The 27,192-nt window shown below is 28.7% G+C and overlaps 1 protein-coding gene across 5 annotated transcripts in view; it reads left to right on the top strand.

The window, feature by feature from the left end:
- Window positions 1-27,192, top strand: part of LOC142319207 (uncharacterized) — an 82,967-nt gene that overhangs the window by 13,649 nt on the left and 42,126 nt on the right. For 4 of the 5 annotated variants that reach the window (XM_075356222.1, XM_075356220.1, XM_075356218.1 and 1 more), the window contains exons 2-5: window positions 908-1,065; window positions 17,980-18,276; window positions 24,698-24,813; window positions 25,614-25,847. In XM_075356222.1, coding sequence (XP_075212337.1) covers window positions 924-1,065; window positions 17,980-18,276; window positions 24,698-24,813; window positions 25,614-25,847 — 789 coding nt within the window. In that variant the 5' untranslated portion in view covers window positions 908-923. Of the gene's footprint in view, window positions 1-907; window positions 1,066-13,290; window positions 13,364-17,979; window positions 18,277-24,697; window positions 24,814-25,613; window positions 25,848-27,192 lie in introns of those variants that run through there. The other variant, XM_075356221.1, reaches the window with a different exon arrangement.

Raw genomic sequence — 27,192 nt, 5'->3', positions numbered from 1 at the left:
CAGAAATTTCATAACACTTCAGAGATTGATTGATTTATATATACTGTTTACTGGCCATTCAATTAGTGTAATGGCCAGTACACTGGTTGATCAGTAGGTCTTGGGTTCTGTTCTCAGCAAGAATCTAGAATTTTTTCATTATTTCACACACCCATTCCTTATTTGTTAAAATGTTAGGTTTATTGAGCTCTTTATAGTATAAATTAAAAAGATTTTGAGAGTCTTTAATGTTAATTTTACTTCATATTATTGTAATTTGTTTAAACTATTATTTTTTAAGGTTTAGTTCAGTCTCAAAGTGGTTACTTAATTACTTGCACATTTCCAAAAGTAAAAAAAAAAGATTGTTTCCTAGAAGTATCCATTAGTAGTATTTTATTTGTGGGAAACATTTTTTAACATTAACAGTAATAAGTAAACTTTTTGATATTTTTAACATGGAGGCTAATTATTTTTATATACTGTAGTCTATAATATATATTATTATTGATTGAACTTGTATGTAGTGACCATGGGATGAATGAAAAGTGATTACTTTAGATGAAATGCTAATAAAAACCATATCATATTATATTAAATCCTGATAATTTTTTAAACTTATTAATTGTTCTTTTCTATTGCTTTCATGATTTATGTTTGAACTATGCTTCATTAATAAATACAGATATTCAGTATAATGTAAAAAAGGGGAGGAGTTATATTAACATCAGTAACCACTGAATTCCCTATCAGTTTGGCCAGGACCAAAAAAAAGGATCATGCTAAATAGACAGTCACATTAATAAATTTTACTGTAACCACCAGGTTTATTTTATTTTTATAATTACCATTGCCAGTAGTTTAACAAGAAATTAAAAATATTGAATTCAATATATGATGAAGCAATATTTTGTAATTATCTTCTTAGGTTATAACATTGTGGAATGAGCTCTCCCACTTGTGTTGAAGAAGCGGGATTCAAACCGCCTCCCAAAAAGTGGGTCCAGTTTGAAGAAGATGAAAAAACTAAATCACAGTCTGGGCATATAGAACCCCCACCTCAGCAGCAGCAGCAGCAGCAAACTGGTAAATATATTGTAATTATACATTAAATTATTATAAAATAAATTTACTTCATGTCTTTTGTGTGTTCACAATCCTTGGTGTGATTTGCAAAACTAGATAAGGTAATTCATATGAAATATTTACTAGGTAAGGTTATCATATGCAATAGATAAGTCTACAGAAGTGACCATGGTCAATCAAAAGCTTGTTTTCAAAACAATTATAAAACCATTATATATTTATTATTTAATATATATATTATTACTTATGATGAGTAAAAACTTGACTCTCACTTGATTGCACTTGCTTTCTCAGGCCTAAAAGCAGCATACTCAGGAATCAGCTTTTAGGGAAACAAGAATAGCATATTACTTGATGCTATTTTTACAAGAATCATCCGCTTGAAAGACTCATATAGATAACAGATCAGAAATACTAGTCAAAAATTGTTTGGTTTATCAGTGGGTTCCTTGCGTGGTTTCCTATAGCACTACCATTGTGCCTTTTATAGTTTAAGGATTTATGTGGTCTGCAAGCACCTGATCATATTCACAAACAATTCAGTTGTTCATGTCCCTGTATGCTTTATTTGTTTGATCTAATGTTGGCAGGTCCTACAGCTTTATTATCTTTAATTCTAATATCACTGTATGCAACTCATCAGAGGTAAAGGCATGTCTAAAAAATCATTCTCATTTTCTATGTCTCAAACAAGTATTGCTCGAAACAGAGAATATTCCCTTTATTTAATCTTTTCATTTAGTAACAAGTGATGAACAGTCATAACAGAAGAGACACCAGTGGTATCCAAAGGACTCAGTGAATCACTTCTTAAATTCTTAACCAGTTTTCAGGTTCTGCTATTTTATTGCAGGCTAGTAGTTTAGCCCAACTCTCTTTTCTTCCTTTTGCTATAATTCCAAGGAGCTCTTCTGCCACAATAATGTCGTCTGAAAAAGATCATCATCGTGCTTTGCTGAGTAGATCATCAGCATTTCTTGGGAATTCTTATTAAGGCCAGCTATAAACTGAGTATGGCTCCCACTATATGCTTGTATTTTATCTTTTTGTAAGATCCATAAAATTATTATACTAGGTGTGATTGTAAAATCTTAAGATAGAGGTGTCGCTACTGCTAAACAGGAGGGGCTATGTTTGCTCGCACATGTGGAAAGGGAAGCTTATTTTGTCCTTGAAACATCCTGAAAAGATTACGTGATATATTTGTTCAGTGGAGAATGGCATCCTGATGAGTGAAGACATGTTTTAGGTTTTCAGTGGATAATTGATTTCACAAAATGGATGACAAAATAGAATGAGTTTGTCAAATTTTATTTGAAAACCAGGAAATCAGCTTTGTTTTTAACCATGAAATCTTAAAAACAGCTTTTCATAATAAATGTCTGAGCTGGTCAGGTGTTTTTATCTCGTTCAACAGATTCAAAGATGGTTGTGAATCAGTTGAAGATGACTCCTGATCTGGAAGCCAGCCTTCCGCTTCAAAATCTACAAAAAAATTGTGAGAGTTTGGCAATTTAATGTGCTCTGACCATAGATTTACAGTTATGGAGATGGCAAATTTAAGTTTATTCTTGGTTCAGTCAATTTTAACTGAAAATTTGAATGTGTGTTGAGTGTCTGCAAAATTCCTTCTGAAATTATTGTCAGACCAGCAGAAACAGGACTGACTTGAATTGTCCCAAGAACTGATTAATCTGGCTGAGACTGACCTAGATTTATTAGATAGGGTAATTACAGGCAACAAATTATGGGTTTATGGGTATGATCCAGAATTGAAGACACAATCATTGCAGTGGAAGGGTCCAAGTTTGCCATGACCAAAAAAAGGCAATCATGGTGAAATTTTGCTTGAATGTGAAAATAATTTTGATGGTTTTAACTTAAAGGTATCGTGCATCACAGATTTGCCCCTAGGGGCTCTAACATTTTGCATAATTATTTGTAGTGTCCAATTTAAATTCCTAGTAGAATCCTGATTTTCTGCACATTAAAATTTATCAGGTTTCTCAAAAAACAAAAGCTTCCCTAGATAGTTTGTACACAGTTGTTACTGTATGTAACTGCAATTCAGCGATTAAAATCTCAATGTTATTCTTGCGTTTAAACTGGCTAGACTTGACTTCTATATCTGGTGTGACAAATACATTGCAGCTATACTTTTCATGAGGTCAGTCTAATACTAACTTCACTTTCTCCACCTTGGATCTTCCATCATTTGCTTTTCTTTGTGTTTCTGGAATAGTTAAAATATCCCTTCATTCTTTGTACTTTGTTTGCAGTATAATTTCCTTATCTCTAAACAATTTTTCATTACTGATTACTTCATTACTGAAGTTTTAAGTAATCTTAACATGAAAAAGACCTTTTACTTAATTCATCTTACTCTTTATCACTTTAATGGTTTCCTGATGAGTAAAGGATTAGCCAAAGTTCTTGGCTGTAATTCTCATGTAGTGTGTTATTCACCAATTTTCATGTAGGCTTAAATAAAACATTTGCATCTTCAACATATCAAGAAAATATTCAACATACTGCAACTCAATATGCAATTTGTTTAGTGAAGTTAATCTGAAATTTGATTTCTGAATAAGATATCTGAATGTCTATCTGATGTTAAAGGTTTTTCCTTCATATGATACTTTGACATACAGAAATTACTAATCTTTGTAGTATGAACAGAATGCATAACTAGTACATATTTAATTGAAGGACACTGGAATTATTTTCTATTTCTGTTACTGATATAATGTTTCTGTAGTATATATGATGTGTTATGTTAGTAATACATTTTATTACTTTTTATTTCTATTTTGAGTCTTTAATAACATATGTGAAATAAATTTGTTTGATTAGCAATTGGCTTTATTACCATAATTTTACCTGCCAACTAGTTTCGGATATTATTGAAGAACTTTTTACATATTTTGTTGAGTTACTTGAGTTGGATATACTTCTCTATTCCTTTTTATTGTATGGCTAATATGCTCTAATTTCACTGACTTTGGAGTGCCTACAACTTCTACTCTCTTTCATTTACCATCTCATTTAATTTTCAATATTTATCTATAATATTACATTTCAGAAACTCCTTTGCATTTCTTGGTCTTGTCATATACATATATTTGTATTAAAGGATTACACTCTTTACAAATATTTGTGAAAATCTCTTTTTATTGGATTACTGAAAGTGGGGATTAAAAGGCTCAGTTTTATCTGGTAGGCTCCTCAGCTATAATTAGGCTTGTGCAGAGACCAGACTAGTGATAGAATCCCTGAATCAATCCACACACCTCCTTATCAAGGATCGCTCTTCAGATCCTGGCATCATCAGCATAAAAAATATACTAGGATCAGCTTTTCATTCACAAAACTGATTACGAAAAAAAAGAGTTCAAGAATAAGGAAGGAGCAGGTGCTGAAAAAGGGTTATCTCACATCTGGGTACAGCAGTGCTTATTATCATTTTGCCCCAGGCTAAATATTTAGAATGTAAGATGTATATAGTTCATCTTTCTTTTCTGCTTTGATATCATTAATTCATCCATTTTTTGTTACTTTAGTGTCAAAATATCAGGATATCTCAACTTTTGTTGTTCTTTGTTTGTTTTGTTTTTTAATATTTTATCCATTGAATTTCTTTGTCACTCATTCTTACATTCATTTTATTTTGATTTATATTCAAATTTAATTTCTTTTTAGAAAAAATCCTTACCATTTAATAATAATTTTTACATTTCTTTAGTTGTTTAAAATAATATCATAATCATTGAGTTTTAACCAAAAATTTATACCAGTAGTATTTTAATTGTGCGAGATTTCAAACTGGTATTACTTATCTTTATCCCTTTTTTTAGGATTTCTGTTATCTAAGAATGGATAATACTAAAAATAAAGAAGCAAAAATCATGCCCTTAGTTTCTTTGCTAATAGTTGTGCAACATGAAAAGCCTGACATACATTAAGTTTCCATTGTTTAAGGTAAATCACCTTTTAATAAAATGATTCAGTCACTGAATTTTCAAACATTATCTGTGCTTTTTAGAAACTATTTTGTTATTCTGATTTGCTACCTCAGTCAAGCACTATATTTATAGCTGAATTTTATGCCATACTCTTGGGACCCTTTGTCAAATCATTGGTGATGAATTCTGTCTTATTATTGCTGGCATTGATTCAGTAAATGCTCTTAAAGCATTGTCTGATTTATTAACTTTTCACACAATAATTGGGGACATTTACAAATTTATCTCCTTTCTCAGCAATAGCTATACATGTATTTATTTTTGCTACATTCATACTCACATAGAAATCATTCATTAAACAAATTGATATAGTCGCTGTGCAAGCTTGCATCTTTATTCATTCTGACTAAGCATGCTTTGTTAAACACTGATTGAATGCAGCACAATAGAATAAATGGTTAACAGTTGTTAAAAAAAAGCTGCCATATTACAAAGTTAGTGTTTTGCAGTAGAAGTGTTCATATAATATAGTACCTGTGAAGAAGTTCTTGTCATTTGCATTAAGAGTAGACCAGTAAACCTCCAGATATTTCACGTTATTTGGTGATGTTCTATTATGTCTCTGGCTAACTACTGCATAATAGTGCATCACATTCTATTTGATTTTGTACATTATGCATCATAGATTTAAACTAGTACACAGTATTGGCAGTGGCTAAAACCAAAAAAATTTCAAATTTTTGAAGTTGTTAGATTTTTATTCAAGTCTAATTAATTTTTTTATTTATTTATTTTTTTTTGCGGGTACTTTTTTAATCTCCCTCCTTAACGAGTTGGAAACCTGTATGTAATTTATTGTCTTTTATTTATTTATTTTTTGAGTAATAGATCTTTTCAGCCATTTTAACTCTAAAAAGTTCTGTTATTGGCGGTGTTCCTTTACAACTCTTACTACAGTATAATATTATGCATTATACTTTACAAAGAAATTGATAAAATTTGTGCTATTTTGTGCCTATATTTTGAATATTTAGTTCATTTACAGCTTTTATAAAAAGATTTTATAGTTTCATAAATTCAGTGTCCACCATAAAGTTTTACAAAGTTTGAGATAAGTAGCATTCTTCTGTTTGAGTTTTTCAGGCAATAATAATAACCTGTTTTATAATTTGTCTTTAAAAATAAAAAAAATACACAAGATACCTACCCTCACGTTAGCAACAATACTGTCTATTTCTAAGAGACACTTTTTTCTCCAGTAATAAAGTATTTTAATGGAGGAAGGTGTTGTATTTTATTTATTTTTTCATTTTAATCTGTACATTTTTTTAATAATTCGTTATTTTAGTGTTATTGTTATATTATAGAGAAATGGGTTAAGTTTTATTATCTAGTATATTGCCTAGTGAAATTATTTAATAATGTTAAAGGAATAAGGTTTTAATTATTTGTTATTTTTATATTCTTCCTCTCCTTCCTTATATATGAAATTATAGAAATATAATTATGTGTGAATTTATAGAAATATTAAAAGTTTTAATAAAATAAAATAAATTTAATATTATTCATTTCTTAATTGTGAATTTAATTTAATTATGAAAATGTGGCCTTGCATTCTTTTCAAGGTTTATTCCTTGTAAATAAGAAACTATTGTTGTTGTCTAAAACAAGCTTTTTGAGTGAATTTTTAAATTCTTATTATTTTCATTTAATTTACTTTCTTCCATTTAAAAATTTTTTGTTATTCATTTGAAAAATGTTTGTTATCTCTCTCTCTGTGTGTGTGTGTGTGTGCGTGCGTGCGTGCGCACTTGTGTTGGGATGTTTTATATGCATGTACATATAAATTATTTAGCCACCTTTCTTTGCTAGTGCTGCTTATTGAGCAACTAACCCAGTTGACTGAAATACTGATGACCAGAGTTTGCTTCTTGTATTTGGGCTTGGCATATCATTTTATGCTTCATTTCTTGCAGTTCATTTATTATTTCCTTGAGAATAATTTGTTGGTGTCTTCTATTAGAAAAATTAAAGATAATTATTATTTTACTACAGAACACGTTTAAATTTAACTTTACCTAATTTCTTTTTTAATTTTTTTTTTTTAAATTGCTTCTGAAATAGCTTTGCGAATTATGGCAATGTTATTCTTACATTTAAGATTATCAGTATTTTATTGTACAAAATAATTGAAATGATTGAAAATTATAACATGTTATTAAATAAATGAACTTAAAAGTTTTATTAAGTAAAAAAGTAAGGATCTCAGTAGACAATTTATAATGAATAATCTAGTTCTTTATTTAATATTAAAGTAGTTAAGACAAAAGCAAAAAGCTACTATAATTGCACCTCTGTAAAAAGTGGGATGATCAATGTTACAGTTTACTTTGCTACTGCAAAGATACACCCTTCTTCAAGCACTATTTTATGCTGCAGAGGTCAGTTTCTCCATTTCCATTAAATAAAATAAAACAGAAATTTATTTTTTAAATGTACTACTATTCTAGTAGTTGACTGACTCATGTATATCAATTATTAGTGGAGGCAGTGTCAAATAAACATAAGTACCAGCATCACAAAATACATATAATTAATAAAATTAAAAAATTGATGTTGTAAAATTTATATTAATAATATTAACTTAACCACGTGTTTGTGAATGTGCAGTTTTTGTTGAAAACAATAGTCACATATTCATAAAAAGTAACAACATCCATCTCTGTCAAACCAGACACAGAACTGTTTTCATGTATCTTGACAATACTTTTTGATATGAGAAGGGTCTTGTTTTGCTTCCATTGCCATTTTTAATACTTTTAAAAATTTTTTATATAAATTAAAAAAAAGCATCGTACATTTTTCTACTAATTTGTTTAAAATACAACTAAAAAATTGATTTTTACGAATCAATATTACACTGAAAATGAATTTTTAAATAATAGTAATTAAAAATATATTAAAAAACTCTAAATTCTCAGCATTCCATGTGGTTTGGCTTCCTGATTTTGCAACACGTAGAGCTGCGCTGTCAGCCTATCGATGACATTCATCCACGATAGCAACGTGTTCAACTGGAGTAAAATCCGTAGATTGAATCCACTGTCTTATTAAATGAATTCCCTATTTCATCACGAAAAAATAGAGGATTTACCACCAAAGGTAGATGGTAATCTGATCCCAAATGACGTTGCATATGACAAGTCTTATGTCTTTCACATGGCTGTTACTAAGTAAAAGGATTTTAGATGTTGCCTTTTCTTCCTTGATTTGACGACACTGATGTTCTTGTGAGTCTCCTCTTCCAGTTACAAATTAAAAATGACAGGAGATGTAGTCATAGTCAAATCGCACAATTTGCATCAGTTTGACAACCAACAGAAACTCCCGTGATCGAGCCATGCTTTTGACATTCTTAAGGAAGCTCCAGAGATTTCTGTTGTTCAGTGACATCTCCGCAACTCAATTCTGACAGACTCAATTTCCTACCTCAGGTGTATCACACAAGGTCGTTAGTGATTTGTAGTCGTTTGAACAAAGCCTTCTCCTTTTTCTCCAATTAAGTGTGGAGACAGAGATCAGAACATCTCTCCCACAGATCAGAAACCTTTAAGTTTGTGTACTCCATTTCAAGATGTGCTCAGAAATTAAATAATTTCTTGACACTGGGTCCAAAGAAAAAACTATAGAAATTGAGACACTTTGATAGAATTAAAACATTTGTATCAAAAACAAAGCTTATTAACTAAAGAACAATATAAACATATTTAAACATGAATATTAAATATTTAAACATAAATAATAACAGAAAAATAAAATAAATTTGAAAAAATATTACATTTATTTTACTGTTAAAATGATTTACTTGTAGAACCAAACAATTGTAATCAAAACAAAAAAAATAGTATGATGAGCTCAGTGAAAATTTTTTCATAGATTATATAGACGTGTTTGTTGTAAGCAGTTCAACCCTGACTGAATGTGTATGTTTGCATCACAGCCATAGTAACTTCTTTTTTTTCCATAAAAATTTCAAATCTGAATTCTAAAAAAGTATTTGAGGATTTCTCAAATCCTCAAATACTTTTATCTGTGTAAATATTATATTTTTTTAATATTCTTAGCACTTAAGTTTTCATAAACTTGCTAAAACAAGACTTTCCTTTCAGGGTGACACCTAGAGTTATAGTTTGTCAATTTAATTATATTAATTTGAGGGATTTAATTGTTGATGCAGTTTCAAGTTCTTACTACAATTGCATTAAATAATGTCTAAAATCAAGCCAACAAAACACAAATCTTCTAACATAATCATATTTTATAAAATATAGTTGTTCATCAAACCAGTCAAATGACTGAAGACAAAAAAAAACAGAATAAGAACTTTCATTATTAGATAATAAATTTTGTTATGTAGGCGTGACGTCAAAATCAGGATTTATTCATGTACCTTTTTCCTAATGTAAGAAATTGATAGTAAAAACTTGAGAGAAGGAACATATGATATAAAATCTCCTCATTTCCTTTCTTAAATGGGAAACTTACAAGAACGTGAATATTAATAATTTTACAGAAACGGAGACAGAATATTTTTCTTTTCAGCGAGATTTATGTGTTTCGATATGTGGGGTGATAAAAATGTATCATTGTGAAAATAAAGAGAAAAATTGTTTAGTTGTACATCACTTTATTAAAACAATCAAAAGTATATACAGGTGTATCACGAAATTCTCCCGGGACTTTCATATACTATTTTGCTTGTGAAAATAATGTAAAAAGTTCTTATAAACTTATGTCCTAAGACATAAGTACTTCGTTTACGAGTTCGGCAGTGAAAAATTTCGCTCGGATTTCACCCTCCCCGGTGTAATGAGGTCTTACAAGGACATTTTTATGATCTTAATTAATGGCCAGAATTAGTGATTTCTTATGTCTTTTTGACTTGAAAAATCGAATAAAATAGGTCCTAGAACCGTATCTGCAATAGTTTTTAGAATTCTGGAGTGAAAACCAATAAATTAAGGTGAAAAATCCTCTTTTTTAAGTTTGAGATACCGTTCAGTAACTTTGTTAAATAAATAATAAACACATAAAACTTTTAAACAAAACTAGCAGAAAATGAAGAAAATGGTGTAAGATAAGATGAATAAAACAAAGAAAGGTTAGAAAAATTCGAACTTTATTTAGAAACAGTACATTACTACATTTGTCAAAACCGTACAGTACTTATGAATTGTAAACAAAAACCAAATTTTTTTGTGATGTGAAAAATTTGTAAAAACAAAATTTACCTTTAAAAATTGCTGTTCAAAAATAAAAAAAATGGAAATTACACAATAATTGTAAAATAAAAATTTCTAAGGTAATAGTTTTTTTATTGACAGAAGTACAATAAATTATTTCAAAGTTGCGCAATACTGTATTACTGTTAAATCATTGTGTAAGGTTCATTAAGTACGTACATCGGGTACTGTGAACTGTAAAGTCGTTAGCGAAGGTACCCTGTGAATTTTACTTTGAACGTCATCGGTTTGCCATTGAAGTAATGCCGTATTTATTTACAAGAGAGGAATACGCTGATATGGTATTGATTTTGGGAGTGTATAACGGTTAGCTGCTGCAGTAGAATATGAAATACATTTTCCGAATCGGAGGATTCCCGATCCCAAAACAATTAGCGTGACTTTTTACAATCTTCGGGAAACAGATTCACTACCTAGTGTATTCGTATCACTAAGAACGATCTGACCAACACGACGCTGTTATTATTGAAATTATTATCGATACAGTTCAGCGCAGTCCATGCGTCAGTATATAAGTCGTATCGGAATTTGCATTCGATGGTTTGGAGGACACTTAAACAAAACAAGTTTTATCTTACCGTAAACAGCCAATTCAACATCTACACCCAGGAGATGGTCCACTTTGTCTGGAGTTATGCAACTGGTGGACGCTAATACAAATCGACAACTCTGCAAATATGTTTTGTTTACCGACGAGGCAAATTTCACTCAAGATGGCGTCAACAACTTACACAATGAGCATACATGGGCAGAAGTAAATCCTCATGAAACGGTGGAAGGCAATTTTCAATACCGATTTAGTTTCAATGTATGGTGCGGTCTTCTTCACAATCAGCTGTTTTAACTGTTCATATTATCTGCCCGCTTAGATGCTGGGGTCTACTTGCACTTTCTTCAAGAAGAATTGCTGAAGATGTTCCTTGCGCAACAATGTTGAGACGCAAGGAACGACGGCACGCCTCCCCACGTCTCTTGTGCCGTTTCCATTCACTTAAATCATCATTTCCCAGAGAAATTGATCGGTCATGTAGGTCCACATTCCTGTACACCAAGGTCGCCTGATTTAATATCTTTAGACTTTTGCATCTGGGGATGGATGAGAAATATTTTATACAAAACAAAATACATTCTCATGAGGAATTAATTGTCCTCATTACGAATGTGGCTGAGCAACATAAGAACAGTCTTGAAGAACCAAAAAGAGCTACAAAAGCAGTACAGAAGCGAGCCGAGAAATGTGTTGAAAATTATGGACTCATTTTTCAACATTTATTATAAACTTGTACGTATTGTGCACTATGGTTTAATGTACTGTTTCCAAATAAAATTCGAATTTTTCTAACTCCCCATTTCCACCCCCATGGTCCGATTTTGCCCATTAACGAACTCAACCGAGATTTTGGGTCTTTATATTTTATGTATCAATTTGAAAGTGATTGGCGCAAAATTACGGCAGTTATCGTGTCCACAAGAAAGTGAAATCTACATAAATAAAAATGTAAATGTTCGTTTGTTAAAAATCGTAAATCTCTCAAAGTTCTTCACCGATTGCTTTGAAATTTTGACATAACGTTGCATTTGAATACACGCGTGTTTTTATATACTTACTATTTATATATCTAAGATGTCTCACTGGTGACAGGTAAAAACATGCTTTTTTTTTTAAAAACAGCGCTATAAACTAACAGTGCTGTAGACTAAAAACTACTGGACCGATTTACACGGGGAAAAGGGGAGAAAGGGAAAAATTGAAAAAGATAAAAGGAAATGGAAAGGGGAAAGGAGAAAAATAAAAAGGGAATATGGTAATAATTAAAAAGAGGGAAAGGGAAAAGTTAAATGTTGTGAGGTTCTGTAATGTTCATTGTGTTAATGTTTTATTAAGCTTTCAATTGTGTTCATTTAATCTATATATATATATATATTCAAATTTAGAAATAACGAAGCATTGCTGGGTCTGCTAGTATATATATATATATTTAAACTTTTGAACTGATGGTGGTTTTGGGGTCTGGGGGTGTGAAACATGAAGATATGTCAAAATTTTCCAGAAGTTGAATCATGGTAACCATTACAATAGTACTTAACTTTCAATAGTACAATACTTTCTTATGAAATCTACCTAAAAAGAGGTAGCCCAGATTCGTCTGGATAGATTTTGATCTACGCAGAAAAATTCCAGTTTTCCTTTGCAAAACCATGGTAGATCCTTGATAAGATCACCATAAAAAATGAAAGTGGTTAATCAGTCATGTTATTAGTTTAAAATACAAATAAATTAAATATATGAAGATTCAAAATAAATAAATACATTTATCGTCATTATTTACATATTGTGTCTTAAATTATTTACATATTTCAGTTAATTTAGTAATGTTTATTATTTTAATTAATACTTTCTTGCAACAGAAAGGGAGGTCTTTTATAATTTGGTACTTGGTCTTGCCTATCTGACATTGCTGAAATAGTGCCATCTAATGATCTCTCTTTATAGTGGCATTTATTAGTTTGTAAAACAACTGGCTTATCTATTAAAGGTCTTAGGATCCATTCCTGGCTTGGACTTTGGATTTTTTTCACAAATTATAATTTCATTTCACTATCTATACACAAGCTTAAGCAGAAATCTTAATGTAAAAAAATTGTTGTAAAGTGCTAGTTTTTTTTTTTTTTTTAAATGAAGTTACACTAAATGAAAAGTTATGATTTTGATTAATAGAGTATTTTGAAATAACATATAAAGTATACTATGTCTGTTGAGGATGTATTTGTTTTAGAATATTTTTTTTGTTTCACTGCCAAATTTTAATTTCATTTATATTCTTTACTTGAGATATTAAATGTATGAATAATTTATTCAGCTGTTTTCTGTTGCAGTTCAGTACTGTATTTGTTTGTCATCATATAAACTTTATAATTCAGTTGGCAATGTTTGTTGTATGATCTCATTCATTAGAATATCTAGATATATTTTATATATAGTTCTTTGCAGTTGAATTATTACATCATTTATCATCATGTATATGATTAGTGGTCTGTTTAAATTATCTATATATTTGTTAATTTATGTATAAATAAGTAAAATTTTTTTTTATTATAATTTATCACAGGAAAACATTCGGGTATTAATTTTTTGTTAGTCATACATTAATTAATTTTTCAGATTTATTATAGAAGAAATATATATTAATTTTATGTATGTAATTATAATGTGAACTAAGTTGTTTGGTTCCAAAGATGCAACTTGCCACTTGTTAACATATTAATCTCTAATATGTTAATGACATCTTCTATATATTAGTATTTGAACTTAATACTATTAGAATTTAAATTATTTGCAACTTGATTAAATTTGGTTGGTTGAAGAGAATTGCTTTAAAAATTTAATAGTTTTTAAATATTCCTTTTTTCTTTTTTTTAATTAGCGATGGCAGAGCATAGAATGTGCGAGTATTCCAGCTGGCATGCAAACGAAACATTGCTTTTCATTTTAATAACTTACACATAAACATTCACATTTTCTATAGATATCAGAGAGAATGTTAAATTAAAGAAATTGAGTTACCATAAAGAAAAACTGGGATTTATCTAGTTTTTGTCAGCTTTTGATTGTTGATATTTCAGACTGGAAACAGTTACACACATACACATTCACAGAGAGGGAGAGAGAGAAAGATATATATATATGTATGTACTTGTGTGTAATACACATGCTTTAGTTCAGGTGCTATGTATTTACCTCAATTTAAAATTTATGTATATGTCATTGTGCATATAAAACATGTAACTGGAAAATGTAAGGTGTAGTATGTGGAAGTTAAAGTATTAGCTTGGTACAGAAAAGAATGAAGAATAGAACATAGTCAGTAGAATAGCGCACCAAACCAGTTATGTGTCTGTTGATGCAACAAATTAATTACTGAATAAAAATCTGAAAGAAAAGAAGATTCAGTCTATTGAAGTAGTTGAAAAATGAAATTTTTTAAGTAGTTAAAAATTTTACTGTTCATTTTTAACAGTTGTGTTACAATAAAGGTTTTAAGTCAAAAAATCCACCTGCACAAAATTATTAAAAATTGACATTCTCTCAAATGTTCTAACAGGAGATAATAAAAATTGTTTATCCTAAAAAAATCTGAATGGTAAAAAAAAAAATTAATTTGTGATTTTCATGCACTTTTCATATCATCATGGTGTATTAAGATATGTTCTTTTTTAGTAGTGTAAAACGATTTTGAAAATAATACACTTTTACTTGTAAACATTTTTTGAAGTATATTTTTTTGTATTGTTTTTATTATGTTATTTCAATGAATCAAAAGTAGTTTACCAGTGATTATCTTATCTTAACTGAGATTAATCTTTCTGTGTTTGCATTTTGTTATCTTTATTGCTTAAAATTATTTAATATTCATCTTAAGATATGTTTGATATTTCATTATTAAAAATAGTAATATGTGTGTGTGCTGTTTATGTACATTGTTTAATGTCATGTATAAAAAAAAAGAAATATTTATTCTGTTAGAGTGTACTCAAACACATGCAATATCAGTTATTAAGTTTTAATAATATTCAGTTACAAAACATCTTCTTTTTAATAATAATTACCCATCTTGTTAGTCTACGTTTTTTAATAATAATATATATGACTCATATCTTTTATTACATTGTATTATGTAGACATCTAATTTAGTTTGATCTCTTAGTATGATTAATTAATTCATTTTAAAACATTCATCATCTATACACACATGCATACACGCACACACACACACACACACACACACACACACACACACACACATATATATATAAGATTTTAAGTAAACAAGTAAACAATATAAGAATGAAACTGTAATACTGTAACATTGAAAATAAAAAGATTTGTTAATTATTTACTAATATGAATATACCGTGAGAAACTAAAACAAGATTAAACATATATAAAGAATGAATATATGAGAATGAGTGTGTAGTTGTTGGTAGATAACATAAAAGTTATTAACTCGAGGTATGATTAGTGTGGTATGTAATAGAATGTGTATGTAGCTGTTATGATTTTGCATCTTACAGCTTACCACTGCCAAAAATTCACTGGAATACTCTTTCTCTCTCTCTCGCTTGTATCCCCACTGTTACTACAGTAAGGTTATCTAATCATCTATATAACCATCTAACATCATTAAAATGTAATGCTAATAAGAACCGAAATAGGTTCTCATATTGTTATTTCAAAAATCTATTTAAAAGTTGTTAGTGTACTTTTATCAAAAACTCTTAAAAAAATTAGCTCTTCCAGTTTTTACTTACCGTTTTTATTAGAAAAAAAAGAAGAATTTATTCTCCTTCTTGTCTAGATTAAAATTTCTTTGAAACCTCTGTTTCAATATTAGTTTTGTAGAAGGCAAGTGAAATTTATTTAATAATCCTTTGAACATTTATTATCAGTATTCCAACAAGTTTGTTGTTTATTGTAGAAGGAAAAAATCGCTGAATTAAAATTAGTTTTATCAGACTTTTTTATTTCACAGGAAGTGAATTACAGCCAAATCTTCATTTTTCTTAATAGTGCTGAGATGAATAACTTGTTTAAGAAATGTTTTCTGCATTTTATTTTTTATTAAAATAAATATAATACTTACTGTCTTTACAGTTTGTGTGAGAATTATACTCACTATAGCACGTTCAAATATTATTAATTGTTATTATTATTGATAAAAATTACATTTATAAAAATAAATAAATTTTAAAAACCTAAACTAAGTTTCATGGCAAATAAATTTATAGTAATCTAACCCATTAATATCCATCATAATCATTTTCCCTTTTAACACCCTTCACAAGATATGAGTATTGAAGATACTACTACTTATGATTACTTATTTTAGAGGATCTGGGAGGTATTTTGTTAGGAAAGTCTAACTGGAACTTTTCAGGGAACTCACTTTTCCTGCACTGTACAGGCGTTTCTCTCTTTTTCATAAAAACTAATGACTAACTGGTTCTAATCTTGAAGTTATGTGTATGAGAGAAATAGATAACTAGCTTACTGTGCAGGAGATTGATAATATGAACTCTGACCAAATCAGTTATATTTTAATGCTAACAGCTCTGCAGTACTGTCTCCTGCTACCATTCGTTTGTTGGGTTCTAATTGACAATACATTCTGGCCTGATAACCCATTAATGTAACAAAATTCAGACACACTTATTATACAAACAAGGAATTCAGCCACCTAAAAGCTCTGAAAGCTCTGAATACATTAGATTTGTTATATTCTTACTCATGACATTAGATGGATGATATTACCTTGAAATTTAAACTTTTACCATCTATCTTTGTTGACTGGTGTTTTTATTTTCACCTCAGCATTTGTTAATATTACTGCTGGGAGAATTTTTGTTTTTTAAATGTAGATGTGTTAAGCATGTTCTTAATTTTTAAACCACGTTATTACAAAAGTTTAAATTTCAAATTAAAATTTATACTAGATATTTAGAGGCCTGGAATAGCATGTGAAACAGACGTTCTTGAAGTGCATTCTTTCACTTGCATGATATCATAACTATAATAATAATGTGGTCCCTGAGCAGAATTCCCAATAAGTACATAATCCAGACATCTTTTTAATCACCATTATTGAAACTTAGTTATTTACTAAATAAGTATTATTTTTCTTCTCAAAACTAAGTTTCAATTTATTAAAAACTGAAATTCAGTCATTTTCAAAATATAAATTGTATGACATTTTAAAATTAATTTTTAACATATTTGTGCTTTTTTTAATGCTTTATTTTTTTGTGACCAATAATAGTAATCATGATTATGGGTGCACATCAAGCGCCAAAGCCATATTAGTTGTTGGTGACCTTATATGAGTCTCAAGTTAGTCTCAGAAATGACCCCATCTTCTCGAAAAACAACATTAAGGGATAAAATGAGGAGCAGAGTGTTTTCCCATCGTCTTTACTGGGCCAAAAAAAAAAAAAAAATATATATATATATATATATCAGTGCAAGTTCCATATCAGTATTCCCACTCTGAAGTGCAGGTCATACTCATGCTTACAAGCAACTCCCTTACTCTGTCACTGTAGGGACTGGCTGTATATTGTCATTTATTTCAGAAAAAGTAAATCTGACTATACTTTCTTTAGTTGCTTTACATAAGTTGCAGCTAGTATAAAGCATCAAATTAGTGTACACTTGCTTTATGTTAGTGTAACTGTTGTATACAATGGTTTAACTTTGCAGGGGAAAATTATTATTATTATTTTACTTTTTGTTGATATCTATATACTCTTATACCATCAGTGATTTCAGACAGTAGCTTTAAATATGTAGAAACATTATGAGAAAATAATTTTTAATTTTTTTATTTCTCTTTATCAGTTCATGAGATAGGTGATTCAAACCAGTTTGTAATCAAATAGATATAGGTGTACTGTAGCTGATCATTTCAGCATAAATGTTCAGATGTTTAATTTTTACACAGATGCATGTTTTTGTAACTTTATTTACTTGTGTTTTTATTTATGTGATCATGCTAATAAATTATAGCTTATGTAGTTTTACAAATTTTTAACTTCACTTTAAAACTATATTTCTGTTTTCTTATCTCTGCGTGTTATACCTGTTTTTGATGTAGGAATTGAAAGAAATGGAAGTGGAACCAGTGGAAATACATTAAAACCTTTAGATGCACCGATCAGAGCAAATATTCAGAGCAGTGTTAATCCTGGGCAAGGTCAGACATATAGTGGAGCTGTTATATCTACAGAATCAGTTCATGTCACTCTTGATAGGGGGAGTTTAAATCGCTCTGTATCTCGTGAAGGACAAGGTGACACGCCTGATGGTGTTTCAAATCTTAGAACTGTTGATCTTCGGGAGACTCCTAATGGCAGGACCACACCTAACGCTGGTGTTATTAGACAAGGATTTGGTAAGTAGAAGGAATGAAAACAATAAGCTACAATTAAAAAATCAGTTTTAATTTTTAATATGTTGTTTGGAATATTATATTCTTGATGAAGTTAATTATTTTCAGGAAAAAAAATTTTAAATAGGTCAATAAAAAGAAATCATAGGGTTTTAAAATTGTATATGCTTTATTGGACTTATTTTTCAGATAAAATTTTTAAAAGATTCTTGTAAGTATTGACAGGTAGTGGTAATACCTTATGGGCTGCAATTTTAAACAACATGTTACAATATTAATAATATTTTTATTATTAAAACTGTTAATATCTATAAAAATACAAGTATAATGTAGAATGGTGAAAACTTTAGTTTATTTTATTAATTTAAGAAATATAATGTAGCTGCATTGTTGAATCAAAACTATATTCACTGTTATTTCCTTTTTGTGCTACTTTTATATAATTTAATTGTATATTGTGTTTTAAAGGAAAAACAGGCTTAAAATCAGGTCACTGTTCATATAACAATAAATACCTGAAAACCCTTGAAGACTTGATCTTGAAGTCGGTAATAGTGAGAATTCTTTCAATTACACATTTGATTCGTATTTAGAGGACAGTTGGCATACCAGTTATTTTCTTTTGTTAAATGTGAATGTAACAAACTTTATAAATTTGTCAGCTATATCATTATGAATTATAAATTGTATTTTTAAAATAGCATACATACAGTACTTAGGATGCCACATTACACCTACAGTTAACATGAAATATTGTATCATGACTACGTTGTAGATAGTCAATCAATAAATATCAAATTAGAATGAATAGATATTAAATAAAGAGAATATAACTTTTATTTAGTTTCAGAATGTATATAAAAATCCAGACCTGCTTAAGCCAAATGGAAAAGATCTTTTTACATGATACTTTTTGCATTATAACTTTAAAAAAATTAATCTGTTTTCTCTAAATTATTTAGTAGTTTTTATAAACATTTTATGTTAACTTTTATAAAAAATAATGTATATTCACACATTATATTTAGAAAATGTTAGTGGTATTATTTTGCAGGATTATTGAAAAAAAAAATTTTATTTATTTTGATAGAATAAATTATTTATTTTAATAGAATTGGAATATTTCTGTTATATGGAGTAATCAATTTTTGTAAATTTTTTATATTTGTAAGCAATTTTCTCAAATTAATTGAAAAAGAAAAAAAAACAGTTTTTCAGTTTAAAGAGTTGTTTAACTTTATTAATTGTTGTTAATTGTAAAAAAATTGCTCAAAGGAACTTTGCGCTATACAATTAAACATTTTTACTTTAGTAATATAATAGAACAAAAATTATCAGATTTAAAAAAAATTATATGTGTGGATGTAAATAATTATGAATCTCCAGTCTACTTGAATGATTGTGAATTCTTATTGTAATGATTGTAATTCACTTAACTGTGAATTCTTCTACATGATAAAAATTCTGCAATGCTTGTGGATTTTTCATAAGCATAACAACTTCTGAAGGATTGTGTGCAAGATGGATGCTTACTGCTTTATCTAATTTAGCCTTTTTCCTTGATCCTTTCCTCCCTGATGGTGTTCTGTATGTTTTGACTAAATGTTCACAGGTCTAAGCAAAGAAGCTTTATAAGTGCTTGGTATTTATGAAATTTGATAGAAATGGCATTGCCTGTGCACTTATTGGTGTACTATTTTCTGTTTAGTTGTTCTAATCTGGGCCGAGTCATTTATCAGATAGCATTAGGATCTCCTCATGCATATGTAAATTCATAACTCACAAAAATGGATTCTCTACGGAGTTCCCAAAAGTACTAAGTTTGATTTATCTTTAGTATTAACAGTAAGTTTATTTATTGTAGATATAATTAAATTTAAAAAATTCTTTTCACAGTGAAATAAAGAAAATACTCTGTCTTAAGCAAAATAAAAGTAATGCTAGTAGTTATTAAAAGGTATATGTACCATCTTTACCTAACAAAAGAGCCAATTCCTTTCAGTATAAGAATTATCATATAATTAAAATTCTATATTTCTGATACAGTATAGGTTGCCTTGAATCTTATACATCATTCTCTGTTACTAATGAGTTGTAAAAAAATTATATTTAAAAACATGACAATCTGTTATTGTAATTAATATATTGCTTACAACAGTTAATGAAAACATAAACATGATGGTGATTGTTATCCTTTACTACTAACTTCTTAAAACTACCACTGTGACTACAGAACTACCACTATACTGCAGTGGATCTCACTACTACAAACAAGTGCATTTGTTAGCTCTTACATGGAACGTGTCATAGACAATTGTATTTGTTCAGGACAAGTCAGCAAGGGACCATTTAGAGGTGGTGACTAATTTTTTAGTAGGCTAATTTTAAATCTTTCACTGATCGATACTTTTGTCAGTACAAGATTATTTTATTCCTCCTAAAAATTAATGCTATTATATATTCAGAGAATGTGGAGATTCTTATCAATCATTTAAAGGGCAAAGCCTGAAGGGATGTGCCCTTATATCTCTTTAGTTGTTGGCTCTGCCTTCATTTACAAATCGTTAAATCATATCAGAAGAACTAATGGTGAAAGTTACATTTTTTCTAAACTATTAAGCTCTGAAGGTTTAATTTATTTAACAATAAAGGAAGAACATAGATAATATGTAAACTATGGTCTGATAATAACAAGACTGCAAAATTGAAATAGTACCAGTTAAACTCTTCCTGTTCTAAATGATATCAGTTTATTATGTATTTTAGTGTATACCTAATTGAATCTATTAATAAAAAAATGAAGGTTCTGATAATTTTATAAGATTGATTTATAATTAGTAATTTTGTAAATAAACATTTTTAAATAACTTTATAGCAAAAAAAGAAAAATTATTTATATAATTGTTATTGTTGCCTTTCCTTGTAGAAGCTTCTGAATGATGTAAAATTTTAATTACCTGTCTATGTTTTAAAAACGTTACTATTTAAATAATTTCATCCTGAAATTTTATACTTAAATGTATATGAGCTACAATTTTCAACTTTCAAAATTGATTTTGATATATATAAATAAATATTAGAAAAATACAATTTTTGTAGGATTTACAGTGTAGGGCACCTACAGGTTTGTATTCTTACAATCTGTAAAAGGAACTTTAACAAAATAAGAAATACATTTACATAGTTGTCATAATTATCTACCTAATGTCTGTAGAATACAGTTTTTTTTTTATAATCTCCGGGACCACCATTAGGTATTACTTCGGAAGATGAGATGAATGACAATTTTTTTGTAGCATGTGAAAATGCCATGCCTGACCGGGATTTGAACCCAGGACTTCTGGGTAAAAGGCCAAAATGCTACCACTCGCACCACGGAGACCAGCATAAAATACAGTTTGTATTATTTGTTTGTGCAGTTGTTAATTTTTGTTTTTATGTAAGTAAAAAATGAATTAAATAGCAGATTTAACTAACTTCCTTCAGAACCTTTACATGTTGCAAAATTCTGAGGATGCAGGTAGGAATACTACCTGTCCATTCCCAATGGACAGAAAACACCCCAGAAGTTAACGTTGATAGAATTCAAACATTATGTATAAAAAAACACATTAAATAACATATAATGGTAGTTGTATAAAATTAGACAGTGTAAATATAAGACTATTACAAGTGTATGATTTTATTCTGGTTTTCCTAAATCACCAGACATGTAAGGTTGTAAATCAAGCAAAATTAATAGAATATAATTAAATAGAAAAGATAGCAGATTAAAATCTTTAAACCTACACCAGTTATAAGATCATATAGAAAAATTTTAATCTTTTATTTTTATTTTTTTTTACATTTCATTTCAGATTAAATCATATTATTGAATATAATGATTTTTCATTAATATTAGATTTAAAAAAAAAATTTATTTGTAAAAATAAATGTTTTAAATTAAATATGAAGTAACTGTTTAGATTTAATTAATACTACTGTCGTTAAAGGTGTATTATTTTTTAAACTAAGAGAGTTATTACTTGGTTCTAAACTTTATAAACTCTTGAAAAATAATGCTGCACTGATACACAAGGTTTTATTGATGATCTCTATATATAAAAATTGAAAGTTTAATATTCTAAGGTGACTATGCTTTTGATTTTCACGTTCTGTTTATCTGCTCAGAGTCTAAATACAGTACATACATGCCTTTATTTTTAGTTTAATCTAACACTTTAAAAATTGTAATTTATTTTAGTTTAGTTACCTGCATTTTTCTTTTTTTAAAATGCTCATAATTTTGCAGAGAAAAAATACTTTATGTTTAAAGGGCATCATAGAGGTTATTAATTTAATTTCTAAAACAAACATTAAAGAACTTACTGAAAAGTTTAATTGTGGAAAAACACAACAATGATTTAAAGGTGTAAGGAATCTAATTGTAGGCGGCAGACTAAAAGCAAAAATGAAGAAATACATTCTATTTTATTTAAATGGTTCACACATGCAAGATAAAAAAAATTTTCCTATTTCAGGTCATATCCTTCAACAGGCAAAAGAAATTGCCAAGTTAGAAGTTATTACATTTAGCACTTCTAATTGATTGCTAGAAAAAGTTTGTGTGAGGCATTCTATTTCTTAAAATAAAATGTCATGTGAGGCTAAAGATGTGGCTCAAGAAATAGTTATTGACAGGAAAAATAAAATTAAAAAAATAACCGCTGGTTACGAACCAAAAGATATCTGTAACTGCAGTGAAATCGGTTTATTTTTTTGAACTTTACCGAACAAAACACTGCTTTTCAATAATGAAAAGTGTGTTGGAGGCAAACAATCCAAAGGAAGACTGACTGTTCTGGTGTGCGGTTTTTGCAGATGGCACGTTACTTAAACCATTGGTGATAGGTAAAGCTTGGAAGCCTAGCTGTTTCAGAAATATCGTTCAGTTACCACTGGAACGGTACGCAAATAAAAAGTCTTGGGTGACATCTAACATAATGGAAAAATGGCTATATAATTTAAATGAAAAGATGGTTAGTGAAAACAAAACTATTCTACTGTTTTTAGACAGTGCATCGTGTCATCCTCATGGAAATTATTGTAACATAGAACTTGTGTTCTTTCCTCCAAACACAACTAGTGTAACTCAACCAATGGATCAGGGGTTTATTAAAAATATAAATATTCATAATCGGAAACACATTCTGCAGTTGCTAGTCGCCAATATGGATTTATGTTCATCTGTTCAAGAACTGACGCATAAAATTGCTGTTCTGAATGCAGTAAGGTGACTCTCTTCATCGTACAAACAAATTGTTTAAAACTAGCAAGATTAACAAAAGTTTAGAAGAAGAAGAAGGACAAGGAGAGAACACAGAAAACAAAATTAACAGTTTTTGAAAAGCATTGGATATGGTTGCACTTCTGGAAGAATTGACGATTCATATAAACAGCGATAATTTGCGACAGAATATGTCAACCACTAGAAATATTATTGAAAATGAAAGTTCCAAAAGTGTTATTGAAACAGAACACTGTACTTGATTATTTTAGTAAAGGATTTTATTTTAGAATTAGTGTTAGATCATGTTTTGTTTTAAGATAAGTGAATTTTTTCTATTTTTTGTATTACTGAAGTCTATACTTGAAATGAAGTGTATAATTATTGAAAGCGAAAGTTCCAAGTGTGTTATTGAAACAATACTGTACTTGATTATTTTAGAATTAGTGTTAGATCATGTTGTGTTTTAGGCTAAGTATATGTCTTGTAATTAAATGTAACTTTTAAATGAAAAATTACTAACTTGTAAAAATAAAAAACACCCTCTTTTAGTGTAACTGAACAATTTTTTTGAAAATTGGTGGTTAATGTTCTCTATATGCAGTATAATTTCTGGATTATTCAAAACATTTATCCTTGTCTAACTTCATTTTACATTTGTTTAATTCATAGTACAGGATCTCACAATAAATTAGCTCAATTTTTAAAAAATCTGCAAGTTGGAAACCTCTTCAAAACAGAATTCTTACTTGGTCCCGTCAGATTCCGTTTTTGGGGAAGTTTTACTGTAAAAAGTATTCTTTATGATTAATGTAGTTATTAAAAAAATTGCTTATAGGAAAAAATGTTTTCATTTCATTCTGCTGCATTCTTGTTAGTCTACGTGAGACGTGTCATTTTTTTTTTTTTTGTTAAATACCAAAAATTTAAACAAGGTTATTTATAGATTTTATTCTGAGTGAGATTTTTTTTAACATTTAGTATGTTTTAATTATGATTTATAATGTAACAAAATAAATAAAAATTCACTTATTTATTAAAAAATATGCATGTGCAACTGCGTAAAATTGAGTTCACAAAATTTGTTGACATGTCTGTAAGATTTTAACACGTGTATTTTTACTTTCAGTGATGTCTTTCTGCATTTTATTTTTACAGCAAATGGTGATATTATTGTTACACTTCTACCTGTGAACACAAGGTTTCCATGGATAACCCCCGCTCAGTTTCGTCCTGAACTTGTGCCTGAAGAATTAATGGCTCAAGGATTGACTGTAGGTTGTTATTATTATCATAAACAACATTTGACAATTTATCGCAGAGTTTAATTATTTTATCACATAATTTGAATGATATAAATGTGTGTGTGTGTGTGTGTGTGTGTGTGTGTGTGTGAATTATTTTATTTTGTAAATTGATTTTTATTGCCAAACATTATTTGTATATAGATTGTAGCAGCAGAACCACAGATTTTATTTTATAGAGACACTTTAACCTCTCATTCAGTTCTGTACATATCTCTTTTATACAGATCTGATTACTACATTGTGGATACCAGTGTGTGTTCTTTGGTGGTTAGGTTTCAATTAACCACATATCTCAGGAGGGGTCGGCTGAGACTGTACAAGACTACACTTGATTTACATTCATACATATCATCCTCATTCGTCCTCTGAAATAATACCTTATGGTGGTTCGGAGGCTAAAAATAATAAAAAAGTACTACATATATTGAAAGGAGGGACCCTTTCTTGTTAAGAATAAGAGAATTTTTTTTTTAATCAAATAAAGTGTAATTTACTAAGGATATTTGTGTATTTATAAAAGGCATATGAATCATTGACTATAAGGCAAGAATAATTTTTTTTATCAGTGCCTGAGAAGGTTTATCTATGTTTATTAAATTTTTTGTATTATACTAGTAACAGATTGATAATTTACATTAGTCATTAACTCTTGTAACTATGAGCTGCCTTTATATAAATCATTTCTCAAAGTAATAAATATAATGTAGATAAAATTATAATGCTATGTATATACTTGAAATGCATAATCTAATACTTTATTGTTTCAGTTGGCCGTTGAAGATTATGTTAATGCTATGGAGTTGTTAACAAATGATGTCAGGTTTAATGTTTATAATATTTGTTATAAACGGGTACTTGTTATCTGGATCTTCACTGCATTTATTGTTTTATTAGGATTACTATTTTCTGGCCTTACTGGTTTGACTCTGTTTGGTCTTGGAGTTATGTGGCTTGTTTTTAATGCTGCCGCTATATTTTTATGTATGTGGATAAAGATAAAGGTGATTATTTTAAATTTTGTCATATTTCTTAGAAGTTTATTTTGAATATTAAATATGTTTATTAAATATCAGTCCTTATATATAGTAAGTATATTTGGTTTGCTAGCATTAGCATTACTAAATATTATATAGAATCCTCAGTTTAATTTCCCTTTTAGATAGAAAATATTCACTCTAAACAAAGTGTCTATTCAATAATGGTTTATGCAACTGCCTAATGGCCTCTTCTTTTACAAAGAATCTCCCACAAACATCAACAGTTTCAATTTTTCATATATTTATATATGAAAAATTATTATTATTATTATTTTTCGTATAAGGGTCTGGTATATTGTTTTTTACATATCATTTTATTTTCCTCTTTAAAATACATGTAGGATATCTGTGGTCATAACAAAACTAAAAAAAAAAACGTTAAAAAACTAAAAATAAATATATGGAACAATAGGAATATTTTATATTAAAAATTATTATTCTTCAAATACATTCTGTTTTCAGGAATAAATAAAAACTTAAGCATGGAAGAGTTTCAAGACCACTTGTCTTTCAGATAACTAATATTGAATTATTATAATATGTAAAACAAATTTTGCTTCAAAATATGTTCTTTTCAGAAGGAAAAAGTTCATTCAGAAAGCAAAACTCAATCATTTATTTGCTTAATGATTAAATGACTAATGACCATACAGATGGCGATAAAAAGATTGTGATATAAAATGAAAAACAAAACTTTTAAAAAAAAAAGGTGATAAAATAGACTATAAAAGATATTCTATAAAGTAATCAGTTATTCTATTCAATCTTTTATTAAATTATTTCAACTCCTTGAGCCTGTGCCAAATAAAAAACAGACTACTAACAACTTACCAGTTCTTAATTTGGAATAACTTCAAAAAGTCAAAATTTGAAGAAAAATTAAGTTTTTTCTTACTTTCTAGCTGCTTAGTTGTATTATATAATTGTCCAGTATTCTATATAGAAAGTATGCTAATTTGGTCAAATCTTACATCTCTGGGTTTTTGCAGACATTCACATTTCATGATTCCCTTTAACCAAAAAACATAATGCTAGCATTCATGAAGGATTTACATACATATGTTTGTATTTGTGTATATTGATCTGTTTTTTGCTTGATATCTTCAGACTGGATTAACCAATTTATAGAATTTTATATGATGCCTTTTGAATTTGAGGCATTGATGCCATTTAATTTTAATTATTATTGGTCAAGGAGGTGGGAAAGTACGGTCTTGGGTCCCATATCTTAAACTTTTACTCAAAGAGAGAATAATTTTTTTACATAATTCAGTTAGCCTCCATCAGTTCCGAAATTAAAAGGGTGAGA

Source organism: Lycorma delicatula, chromosome 2 (genome assembly GCF_047948215.1).
Source record: "Lycorma delicatula isolate Av1 chromosome 2, ASM4794821v1, whole genome shotgun sequence".
In the NCBI taxonomy this organism is placed as follows: domain Eukaryota; kingdom Metazoa; phylum Arthropoda; class Insecta; order Hemiptera; family Fulgoridae; genus Lycorma; species Lycorma delicatula.
The sequence above is the reverse complement of the archived record's forward strand: the minus strand, read 5'-3'. Positions and strand labels throughout refer to the sequence as shown.